The following is a 12,546-nucleotide window of genomic DNA, read 5'->3' as shown; positions in this document are numbered from 1 at the left end:
AGCGGGGACACCTCATGTTTGCGCGAGACGGAGGACACCGTAAGACAACACCATAAATAAAATATACAATCATAGCAACCAAGATCACGATTAACCCACATGACAAAACAGATCTACTCAAACATCATAGGATAACCATAGATCATTGGGAAATAATATATGGAGTTCACCACCATGTTTAAGTAGAGATTACATCGGATAGAAGGGGTGTTACACCGCTGCATAGAGGGGGAGAGAGTTGGTGTTGACGGTAGCAAGATTGTTGATGCAGATCGTTGTCACGATCCTAGCCCCGGCGGCACTCCGGCGCCACCGGGAGAGAGGGGGAGAGAGCCCCCCTCCTTCTTCTTCCTTGGCCTCCCCCTAGATGGGAGGAGAGTTCCCCCTCTGGTCCATGGCCTCCATGGCGGCGGAGGGGCGGGAGCCCCTCCGAGATTGGATCTCCCTCTCTGTTCTCTTCTGTTTCGCGTTCCCCAGATTGGCCCTCACGTTTCTTAAATTCCCGGAGATCCGTAACTCCGATTGCGCTGAAATTTTACACGATTTTTTCCATAAATTATCTTTCTTGCGCTAGAAGTAGGGCCCCAACCGACCTTACGAGGTGGCAAAGACACCTGGGGCATGGGCCCTGGCGCCCTGGGGTTGTGGGGCTCGTGGGCCCCGTTTGCGTTGATTCCACCTCCAAAAATCACATATATTCCAAAATAATCTCCGTAAATTTTTATCGCGTTTGGACTTCGTTGATATGGATTTTCTGCGAAACAAAAACATGCAAAAAACAGGAACTGACACTGGGCATTGGATCTATAGGTTAGTCCAATAAATCATATAGAAAGTTGCCAAAAATATGTGAAAGTTCTATAACATTGGCATGAGACAATAAAAAATTATAGATATGACGGAGACGTATCATGCACGGGGAGAGAGGGGGCTGCGGGTGGGGTGCGTTCACCGACGAGGCAGGGGAGGCTTATATAGCGGCCCGGGGGGGGGTGTGTCGTGTGTACGCGTGATGGGAGGGGGCGCGTCGCCTCACCGCGCCGCCCGTGAGGAATCAATGGAAGGCTGACCGGCGACAGTCTTAGCATTGATTCCCCGCGGGAAACCGAGGCGATGAGGACGACGAGGCGCGGGGGTCGCTGACTCAGCGGGCCCGCCGTTCTTTCGCGCCAAAAAACGACTACCCGGCGCGCTGCCTGTGTCCGTCGGCGCTAATTTCGGTTCTAACCGGCAAAAATTGGGCTTCTGAGATGTGATTGGACCGACTTTTGGGCGCCCGCGCTAAAAAAAATGACCTTGGGATGTTGGGGTGTGGCTGCAGATGCTCTCACGTATTCTCTCTCTTCGAAACTACGCCACAAAGCCTATGCTACAGTACTCGTAGCTGTAGCCAAACATTTTACCACTCGCCCACTGGTACTGCATAGGAGCCGCCGGGCCCCGCTCGCCCGCCGCTACATTTTCTGCTCTCTTCTGGATAAAGGAAGGCTAAGCCCCACCTCTTTCGCTTCCATTTTCCACCCCCACACAATAAATATACTTGGTCACTTATATCTCTATAAAGTTGCGCTCGTGTTTCCCCTAAAAAAAAAGTTGCGCTCGTGCTCGATTCCGAGGAACGGCCGTTGCTGGTGGTAAGGCGATCTCCGGTCTCCCCCCGATTTAACCCTTATTTTGATGTGATCCGTGGTCTGATCGCCGTGATTCTTTTCCCGTTTTTGCTGGCTATTTCCGGGATTTCCTGTTCGTTTTCTGATTTCTCTTCGCGTTGGTTCGTACATCTTTGGGGATTTTGGTCTCGTCGGGTGATTGTTTCTGGCTCGAGCATCGATTTTGGTCGGTTCTTGCTTGTTGCTTGCGTGTAGAAATGGACTTTGATTCGTTACTTACTTTGGATTAGTGCGGTTATTTTACGAGTCAATTGTGGCGCAAAATTGACAAATATACTCCACTATAAGAAAGGGAAAAAAAATCTCCAGTGGCTTGTATAATTGATTGGTCAACTTCAATGTTTTTTCTTCTATTTTGTCTACGCAGGCGCCAAGACTTACCTTCTGATATGATCTTCTGTAAGGAGTTATCCTGCTAATATGGGTGTTGGATTGTGCGCGTACTGCAATTAACATGGAAATTACAGTAATGATAAATATTTACGGATTTCTAATGCTGCTGTGGCAATCAGCACTGATTAATTATGCTGGAAGCTTCAAGAAAACGATGAAGATTATGTTAACTCCACTGTGCTAGATTAATTTACAGAGCTGATTGTAAAATCTATAAACATACTGTACTAGATTAATTTTCTTACTAGCATTTCACTGCTATTATTTCTTAGAAGGTGCAGAAATAATTTCCCATTTGATTTTCCATTTAGGCGGTCTCCCATTCTGATCAAACTTCCTTATTAATCATTTTAGCTTTTATTATGTAGGCACATTGATGGCAATGGAGGGACCAATTCTTTGTCGCCCTATAATGCAAGCAAGGCTTCCTGCTGCCCTTGTCAACAACTCATTGATCAAATCTGGGCAGCTTGGCACTGCATTCTTGGGTGCTGTGTCTAAATACCGCAACATTACTAGACTAGTTTCTCCAATCTCTCAGTCATCTTCAAAGAACTTTGGTCCTATTTGTCATAGCTTCAGCTCCTCATCTGATGGTAATGGATACATGGCTGGAAACTTCAATGAAAATGATGAAGATTATGTTAATTCCACTGTGCTTGAAGCTGGTAATCTCTTCGTGCCATGGTGGTTTGAATATTTTTCTGTATCATATATGTTCAAGAATTACATCAGCTTAAATTTGTTTGCACTTAGATTACTTTTTTTATCTCACTAATTATGCAAGGTTTGTAAGTTCTCTGGTGCATCACTAGAGCATTACTGGTGTTAAATTTTAAGTATTATTCTTATTATTACAAGTTCCATTTCCGTGCTCATTTTTTTCCTTATTAATGGCACCATACATGATTTGTATACTCAAACTTAGGGAAAAGGACATTGTGTAGAAAGGAGGGTTCTCCACTTGAGCTCCCACGTTGGATTGTGGCATTGTCTCAGGGATAGTTTTGCTAGTATTGATCTAAAGCAAAGGTAGATATAGTGGAGAAAAGGAAGTCCTTGAGGGCTCCGGAGTTTGACCTTTAAGCACATGGAGCAAAAGACTCAGCTTAGCAATCTCATTCTCCTTTTGATAGTATGGGCATACTTATGGACACAATGTGATTTTGGATCACTAAAATATAGAATTAAGTCCTTGCTTCAGCAAGTCTTCGCGCAAATTTGTGTGGGTCACCTTTCATCTCCTTTGTTGCAACCTAATGGAACTTTCTTGAGATAAGCTAGTTAAGGCATTAGTTCTTTGAGATATTTGGCATTAATTACCAAAATCCACCAAGGGCATTAGTTGCACTTTCAGTTGACGGTGAGGAGGAGCGTTGCCGCTAGACCCCTTACCGGCCAAACAATGGTCCCAACCACCGCCTCCCCGAGGATGATGACGATGAGTCTGGCGCCTCCTTGGATGATGAAGACGAGTCTGACGCTTCCTCGGATGATGACGGCCACGACTATGTAGCGCCGTCTATGATGAGCGGGTAGCAGGACTGCAGGTGCAGGCGGTAGCCGTGGTCCCCCCCCCCCCCCCCCCCCCCCCCCCCGCCGCCCGCGTCTAATTTGGTGTTTGGTGTCACGTCCCTTCGCGGCACATCGTTGTTTGTGGCACCCTAGTCGGCGCGGGTGCCTACCTCCCTTAGTGCGCAGGCTACCTCGCTACGTAGGGCCGTGATCACCTCCTCACCGACCTCACCTCCACCCTCTCTTTATCTGAGGACAAAGTAGGGGAGGACTCTACGGGATGGAGATCTGCCCTCCTTCGTCGCCCCGCTTGCCTGGCGTGGTGTCCTACTTCCGCTTGCCTGTCCCCGGGTCACCGACACTGGTCCTTGTGAATCTCCGCGCGCCCTGGAGCTGGTCATGGTCTACCTCGCCACCTCCGTGGCTCGCCGCACTCCTCACCAGCCTCCCGTCAGAGCGACTGGCTGGTGCGCTCCAGGGCGGGAGCGGAGGTAACGGAGCCCACCGCCGCTCAGCGTGCGGAGCAGCATATTGCGGCACTCAACCTGGATCCAGCAGTGACAGCTGCTCTGTAGGCGGGGGGACAGGGACCGGCTAGGTGGCCTGCTGGATGGTCTTCAGATGGTCGGCCGTCAGCTCTCTGCATCCCCTAGCAACTGACACCTTTTCCCAGAGGTGTCTTCTATCGCTTTGGTGTTTCGCTTTTGGCATGTTTGTGTTGTTGCCCTAGCAGAATTATTATTTACTTTCCTCATACATGGATAACTTGCTGTATGGACTTGGTTGGTGCTTTATCTATAAACGGGGCAAAAGCCTAATTTCGAGATATTTAGGGAAGTAGAAGCAATTGTGCAGGGAGTAATAGGATACATCATATTTGTATCACATGATAATGCTGGAAATATATTCCCAGATTTAGTTACACTTACAGAATAATGAACAGATAGCTGCCCATCGACTAACTAATTTTTTAACAGCAATATATTGGATGTGTTTGTTCTTCAGTAATTGTTAGTGAAGCATGTCTTTTGTGTTTTATTTTCCAGTTGAGGTCAGAAGTGGATCAGAAGGATATATAGTAAAGATGCGAGATGGGAAAAACCTGCGGTGTGTGCATAATAATTCTCAAGGGAGAGAGATTCCAGAGAGTGCACCACAACCTGCTATCGTTTTGAGAATTGAAGATGGAAGTGGAACTTTACTTCCAATCATTGTTTGTATGTACAACTTCCTATTCTCTTTGGAAGTTTGAAATTAGAATATCTCTTTGATTATAATACATGCCAATGTACTTTTTTCAGTGGAGATGCCAAGTGTACTTCTGATGGCTGCTATTCGCCATGTTCATATTGTAATACCCTATTTTATTTCTACAGTTCACGCCCATTTCTTTTGATTCATAAAGTCAGTAACCCTTTCTTGTTTTAGGCAAGACCTACAATATATCAAGTTGTTAAGGAACTGATCGATAAGATGGGCTATGAGGTATTGGAATGCTCTGGATCGTGATCAGTTCAGAAACCATAACTCATTAATTTATTCCTTCTCTCATGTTGTGGCTGTTTCCAGGTAAAACTTGTTCGGGTAAACAAAAGAATTGAAGAAGCATACTGTGCCGAGCTTTATCTAACAAAGGTACTCGAGTAATTGAGTAAATTGCTAGGAAGGAAACTGAACATCATATTCAGTGGGTACAGTAATATCATAATTGTTCTGAAGTGAAAACTGCCTGTACTGCAGATTGGAGATCAAACAGAGAGTATAACATTTGATCTTCGGCCTTCGGATGCTATCAATATTGCTGTTCGCTGCAAGGTATTATTTTAATGTTGAAGGTTCATTTTTGTATCTAATAGCTCTGGCACTAGATGATGACATTCTTCTCCGTTTCTCTTTCTGTTGCTGCAGTTTCTCTTCATTTCTAAGTTGATTCTTCTCCTTTTAAGACTTAATGATTTAGCGTCTTTTCTAATATTCTAGATGAGTTTAGAACGTAGCTGCAAGCTCACAAGGTTACTAGCATTAGCAAAATGGATCACTAGGAGTATTTTTTTTTACAGTTTTATACACGTGAACCAGGGGTAATCATGTCATGCTTTCCATAGTTTAGACACCAAATGTGAGGATAATTGTAGAATTACGTTCATAGCGAATATGATCTAAAGCCCATCTTATCTTATTATGGAGTGCATCACATATATTTATGTCGTTGCTCTTGACAAAAACAGGTTCCTATACAAGTACATAGGAGTCTTGCATACAGCGACGGCATAAGATCAGTCGAGCCAGCAAAATTGGTGGCCACAGGTGGCCTTTCAGATGGTTTGTTGTTTACTGAACTTGACAGGTATCTGTTTTATGGACCTATGTTGTTGTGGCCTGAGTGCACAAACCAATTGTGACAGCAGTTTGTTCTACATACCTCGATCCTTGCATTAATTTGTTTGGTTTTCCTGGCAATAAAAAATGTATGTGAATTGTAATAAGAATGAGAATGAGTGTTGTCAGTCGGACCTTTCCGAAAACGAGCTAGACACAGTAACTTATGGTTGAAGGGTCGATTATGAGTTGATAATTTGTTCTTCCATTCAAAATTGTGTTTCATTGTAAAGATTTTTCTATCTGTGTATAATTTATTGTTCAAAAGCTCATCCATCTTCCTGCATGTTAGTCTCCTTACACTTAGCTTTTTGTCAGACCTGATGGAGAGCCCTGCGTTGAAGCTCAAGAGTTTAGTTTGGTGCGAAACATGTTCATTGCAGTTGTTGAAGAGAGATACAAAGATGCAGGTAACGATTGTGTTTTGATGGCCTTATTTTGATGCATCAATGCACTAGAAACAATGGATGATACTCCCTCTGTAAAGAAATATAAGAGCGCTTAGATCACTTTTGGCTCTTTGATAAGGATTTCATATAGTTCTGTGTTCTCAAGATGTTTTGAAATATATTTTTTCTGCTGGAATGTGAGGATTGTCGTGAACTGTAAAACTAGCTCCAGTTTGTGCCGTACAAATGAGCAAAGGAGACAGAAATGTCACCTGATTTGACATCAACGTGTAGATCGCATCCAAGAAATTGATATTGTATACTGTTCTTAAAATATAAGTCCCTTTAGCTAAAATCTACCGAGAATTGTTAAATTAGTATTGATTTCTCTGTTCTGCAGCAACATGGAAGGACAAACTAATGAGGCTGAGATCTAAGCGGAAGAACTGGGCCTGAAAGGTTCTTAACTCGGTACTCTATTTGTATCATATTGTCGTCCCTTTGTAGAACTGTGATTACCCCCCGCCCTGCAATAGACTGGCCACTTTGGACTGTGTAAATAAAAAAAAGTGTCCTCAACCTCACTAAGCAATGGAGATGATTGGTCCGTATGGTTTGATGTAATTAGACGTATATATTCCAAGGCCCTGAGAAGTAGCTTTTGTAAATTCAGACTAATATTCAGAAAGTAAGAATCTATGTAAGTTCCATCCTGTTTCTGAATGTTGGCGCCAAAGGTCATCTGGGCCCTCATTGAATCTTGCGTTTCGATAAAAAAAAAGGTACTATATCGCTGGGACTGTATTTTCATATTTAATACAACTTTTAAAATAAATTATTATATGTCTGTCATTCTTAAATATTGATGATTCTAAGGTACTGGGTTGCAATTGGTATGTAAAATATCATTGAGCCCCTAGGTTTCATAATATATTGGTGGGAGATACTACTATATGCAAGGCATGGAGTCTTGTCGGGAGTATGATACGCAAGACATGACAGCAAGAGATCCTAAACCTCAGATTTCGGGAGTCCCACTCCCAGCAGAGTTGCTAAAACCGTGTTCGCACACAAACACGCTACCATGTGCCCAGGCGTACACATGACACGTGGCCGAAGGAGCCTCAACCATGGCGTCGACTGTTGAGTGATAAAATGACATGGTTGCGGGAGCCTTGTCAGGAGCGTGTGATATGTAGAACACGTCGACAAGGTTTTTTGAGGGAAACAGCAGGACTCTGCTGCGTATTTTTATTAATTTTTGTAAACAAAATACAAAGGTCTCAAAAGTAGAAAAAAGCTATACAAAAGAAGGAGAATACCTAGAGCGATACAACGACGACAACAACAACAACAAAGAAATAAAATACAGGGGCTAGGCAAAGGCCTGAACCCAGCCCTCCATGTTGTGGTATGCTTTCCTCTTTGCTCTGTGAACCAACCACTTGAGCTCTTCCTTGAATCTCTTTCTGCAACTATAAAGGCTTGGAACAATTCGTTTAAAGATCCAATCATTGCGTGTAGTCCAAATGGCCCAAGAAGCTAGGATGATTATCTCTAGCGCGAAGGGTAATCCCAGCTCAGCTTTGAGTGAATCGATATCTGCCTGTAAGCCTTGCTGAAGTGGAGACCAATTGGGGCAGAGATAAGACCAGCATGCTCTTGCAAAAGGACAATGGAAGAATAGATGGTCCCTTGTCTCCAGCGCATCCTTGTTACACAAGATACAAGTATAGTCTTCTATGAAAAAGTTCTTACGCTGGAGCATACCTCTTGTATTTAGTCTGTTATTAGCCAGAAGCCAGAAGAAAATCTTGTGCTTTAGCTGACAGCAAGTTTGCCAAATCCATTTGATAGCTGGTAAAACTGTATGCTCGCCCATTAACAATTTGTAAATGCTGGAAACCTTATAATGTGCAGCACCAAAAGGGTATTGCCATATATCTTTATGCTCAGAAAGATTGGTTTCAGCGATAAGCAGTGCGAGATCATTGAACTGAGCAAAAGCCTCCTCGGACATGGGGAGATGGAAGTGTTCAGAAAGGTCTTCAAGATCCCAAAGTTGCGAAACAGTGATATTCTCACTTTTACTGAATGAGAAAAGATGGGGCCATGCTTGCATGCAAGGTAACCCATGCCAGTTATCCTTCCAAAACTGTACGGATGACCCAGTCTGAACAAAGCAACTTGCAGAAAGTTTATATGTCGGTAGGAATTTTAGATAGTCCCTCCACCAAAATGATGCTCCTTTAACCTAATCCGAAGGGGAGATGTCCTTGTAATAAACTTCCCATACCAAATGCACCCATGGAATATCATCGTGATTAAAAAATTTATGAAGCATTTTCATTAACAAACTTTGGTTCTGTAGTTGAAGATTGATGATGCCCAGACCCCCCCTGTTCTTTAGGTCTACAGATAAGGTCCCATGCCGCCAAAGGTGGGTTTTTCTTTTCTAGATCCTTTCCTCTTCAGAATAGGTGTCGTCGATATTTATCAATCTGAGTTATGAGGCCTTTGTAAAGGAGCAGACAACTCATTAGAAAGGTGGGCAGAGATGAGAGAACTGCATTAACCATGAGGAGCCTACCATCATAGCTTAGGAATTGGGAGCACACATTCAGCCTCTTTTGGATTCTCTCAATTATATACATGAAGTGCTCTAGTCTTGGTTTTGTGATGCTAAGAGGAACCCCAAGATAAGTAAACGGGAAGTGCGCTATGGAGCAGCCCAAAATGTCAGATAGGGCATGAAGACCAGAGTCTTGTACATTAATTGGGATCAAGTTGGATTTGTCATAGTTCACTTGAAGGCCAGATGCTCTTGAAAACTGTTGAAGCAGATCTTTCAAATGTGTCAACTATGTGGGACATGCTGGCAGAATAACAAGGGTGTCATCCGCGTACTGCACAATGGGGAAATCCTGGCACGAATTGAGATGGATCGGCCTGTCTAGTTGTCCTTTGTGCATGGCATCATTTAGGATTGTTTGTAAAAAATCAGCTGCCAAGACAAACAGAAGTGGGGACAAAGGGTCTCCTTGCCTAACTCCCCTCCTGCATTTGAATTTTTTTCCCGGAATTCCATTGAGGAGGACAACAGAGGTTCCAGAACTGAATATATCTGAGAAATCCAATTACACCATTTAGTTCCAAAGCCTTTTTTCTTCAGGAGCGTTAGGATCATACCATGCTCAATTTTATCAAAGGCCTTTTCGAAATCCAATTTGAGCACCAGGGTTGGCTTCTTACTTTTGTGACATTGAAAAAGGAATTCATAAGCCCATGCAATGCAATCATGAATGCTTCTTGACTTGATAAATCCATACTGGTTAACATGTATTAACTCCATGATTACAGCTTGTAATCTATTAGCCAGCAATTTAGTCAAGAGCTTTATTGTGCAGCTGAGGAGTGAAATGGGCCTATAGTCATTAACAGAGAGTGCACTGGCTTTCTTTGGGATTAGTGTGATGAAGGAGTTGTTAATGCTCTGCAAGCAAAGAGTGCCATCAAAAAACTGGTTGCACAAGTCATAGAAGTCCATCTTAATGATATGCCAACACTTCTTGATAAAATCTATGTTAAAACCATCTGGCCCCGGGGATTTATTGGAGGGGAGCGCTTTAATAATATTATCAATCTCCTCATGTGTAAAAGAGACTTCCAGGCAGCTAAGATCGTGATGTGGCACAATAAGATTTAGCAGGTCGGGGGGTATAGAACAAGGTTCAGTTTGGCAAAGTCTGTCCTTGAAAGCTGTATGAATTAGACTGGCCTTTTCTTCATGAGTAGACACAATGGAGCCGTCAGATGTTTGCAAAGACGCAATATTGTTTGAGCGTTTCTGGACAGTTGCTAGAGACTGAAAGAACTTAGAATTATCACTCCCAAGAGTGACCCATTTGATCTTACTTCTTTGTTGCCAATATAGCTTCTGTTGCTTGAGTAAATGCGTCAGATGATTCTTTAGTCTGTCCCTGAAAGAAGATTCTATATCACTGAGGTTTCTGGAATTCTCGATGGTGTCCATCATGGCCACAAGGGCATTAATATCAGCAATATCAGTCTTAATGTTGGAAAGTGTTTTTGCCCAACTCTTGAGATGTTTCCTAAGAACTTTCATCTTTGCATTGATTCTTTTAGCAGCATCTGCATAGTGGATACTCTGTGTCCAAATAGATTCTACTAATGGCAAGAATTGAGAGTGCTCCATCCACCAATTTTCAAACCTGAACAAGTTGCTTTTTGGCATAGAGGTTTGAATTTGAATCACACATGTCACATGATCGGACGTGGTCATTGCCAAAGGATATGCCATAGTATTTGGGAAGCTTAGTGTCCAGGAAGCAGAGGTGAAGAACCAATCAAGCTTCTCTAAAAGAGGATCAAGCTGCATATTGCTCCATGTGAATGTTCTTCCTTTTAAAGGGATTTCCATCAAACCTAGCTGACTTATAACAGCGTTGAACTGTAGCATGTCAGAGATATTACCCCCTGGTTTATTTCTATCTTGAAAGCTTCGGATCATATTAAAATCTCCGACAATTAACTAATCAGCCTCCTCTGGGATTGCGATGCCAGCAAACCATTGAAGGAATTCCTGCCTTTTATCTTCCTGACATGGTGCGTAAACATTTGTAAGGGTCCAACAACTGCCACATCTTACAGATTGTAAAACCAGAGAGAGTGCAAAAGTATTCTGAAAAACAACTTCTCCTTTAAAATGCGCTGAACACCAGACAGTTAAAAGACCCCCAAATCTCCCCAAGGATGGTTGGAAAGCAAAATTGTCAAAATGTGGGGGACAAATATTTCTAATGAAGGACTGATCTATTTGCTCCTTTTTTGTTTCTTGAAAACATACCACATGACAACCACTATCCCTGATCTTGTTCTGAATGTGCAGCCTTTTGTCAGGTGAGTTAATTCCCCTGATATTCCAATTTAACACTTTCCAGCAGTGGGCAACCATGAGTATAAAGTGAATTGGAGGTAACCAAATACAGAAAGCACCAGGCTGTTCTGTAACAGAAGCATGGACCTGGGAGGGCCCAGGTGGAATCATACCATAAGCAAATCATTTTAACCAAAATAAAGAGTTGCGAGTTCAAGGGCCTGTTACAAAGACTAAAAATAGACTGATTTTCAAAAGCAACACAAAAGACTGAGAGGAGACTAATTGACATCATCTATTCTCCCAAATTATTGATGCAAGCGAGCATCAGCTGCTCACTTCTTCTTGGGGGGCTGCTTGGTCTTCATGACATCCTTGTTCTTGGGCTTGGTGGTCTTCTTCCCCTTCAGAGGGCTTGGGATCTGAGCATCAGCAACCCCAAACTTATTTGACAAGTTCTGTACTATCTTTTTATTGAGCAGTGGTGCTTCTGCAGAACAAGCCAAATAGTGCTTGTCAATGCAAGTTTTGCCTTTGTGCCCTTGGTTGACCAATTTAATTCTCTCACTTCGCCTGACATGCGTGGTAACCAGAGGTGTTTTCTTCTGTTTTTTCCGAATATGCAAAACAGATGTGCTGAACAATTCATGAGCAGCAATAAGATTGCTATGCCTTGGAGCCTGAGGGGTGGAGAAACCTTGAGTCACTTCCAAAGAGGCCGCAGACAGGGTGCATGTAGGTGGTGAGGAAGTAGGGCAGGAATGAGGAATTACAAATTTTCTTGAGAGAGCTTCCTCACTTCCTTCCTGCAGAATGTCCCATAACTTGGACTGCAAAATGGCTTTGGCCCACTCAAAATCAACAGGCAACAAAAGTTTTGCAGTGAAGAAATCCACCCATGGAGCAGGGACTGTGATAGAAGGAGCGTCAGCAGATGAAGGGCAGAAGAATTCCTTCCAAGCTTTCTCACCTTCATGTGACAGAACAGGGACAATAGCTAAATTATCCGCAAGGGCAGTGAGTTTTGCTCCTGCACTCTCTGCAGGTGATTTGACAACAATAACCTCATAATCCAAAGTACATTCATCAACCTGAATGTCATCAGTAGGACAACTTTTTTCTCCTGCACACACGTTGATTGACTCTATTTCTCCTTTTTCTAGCTCCACAGCAGGATGTTTGACAACAGTCTCTTCAGAATCCAAAGGGAGTTCGACCATTTCAACCTCCAGATGTGGTGCGCTTAAGTCGGCATGTTCCTCTGCTTAAAGTTGGATCTTGCGGCTTGCCTCTACCTGTGGTG

At 43.2% G+C, this 12,546-nt stretch overlaps 1 protein-coding gene across 2 annotated transcripts; it reads left to right on the top strand.

Moving 5' to 3' along the window:
- The first annotated feature begins 1,391 nt into the window (after nt 1-1,391).
- On the top strand, nt 1,392-7,059 carry LOC123164920 (bifunctional nuclease 2). Of its 2 annotated transcripts, XM_044582528.1 has the most exons (11): nt 1,413-1,634; nt 2,038-2,069; nt 2,432-2,731; nt 4,625-4,795; nt 4,880-4,929; nt 5,007-5,063; nt 5,148-5,213; nt 5,319-5,393; nt 5,807-5,925; nt 6,276-6,367; nt 6,747-7,059. In XM_044582528.1, the coding sequence occupies exons 2-11, from the start codon at nt 2,060-2,062 to the stop codon at nt 6,800-6,802; spliced, it is 996 nt and encodes a 331-aa protein (XP_044438463.1). In that variant the 5' UTR covers nt 1,413-1,634; nt 2,038-2,059; the 3' UTR covers nt 6,803-7,059. The 2 variants fall into 2 exon arrangements, with proteins under 2 accessions (XP_044438464.1, XP_044438463.1); XM_044582529.1 differs by lacking the exon at nt 2,038-2,069 and having other exon boundaries at nt 1,392-1,634.
- The last annotated feature ends 5,487 nt before the right edge of the window (nt 7,060-12,546 follow it).

Source organism: Triticum aestivum, chromosome 7D (genome assembly GCF_018294505.1).
Source record: "Triticum aestivum cultivar Chinese Spring chromosome 7D, IWGSC CS RefSeq v2.1, whole genome shotgun sequence".
Lineage (NCBI taxonomy): Eukaryota > Viridiplantae > Streptophyta > Magnoliopsida > Poales > Poaceae > Triticum > Triticum aestivum.
This window is presented reverse-complemented; position numbering and strand designations above follow the sequence as displayed.

Bases quoted from the DNA above. Each gene is read 5' to 3' on its own strand.
- LOC123164920 (XM_044582528.1), top strand. The intron at 4,796-4,879 runs GTATGTACAACT...TACTTTTTTCAG, and splicing joins TTTACTTCCAATCATTGTTT to TGGAGATGCCAAGTGTACTT. The intron at 5,394-5,806 runs GTATTATTTTAA...TGACAAAAACAG, and splicing joins ATATTGCTGTTCGCTGCAAG to GTTCCTATACAAGTACATAG.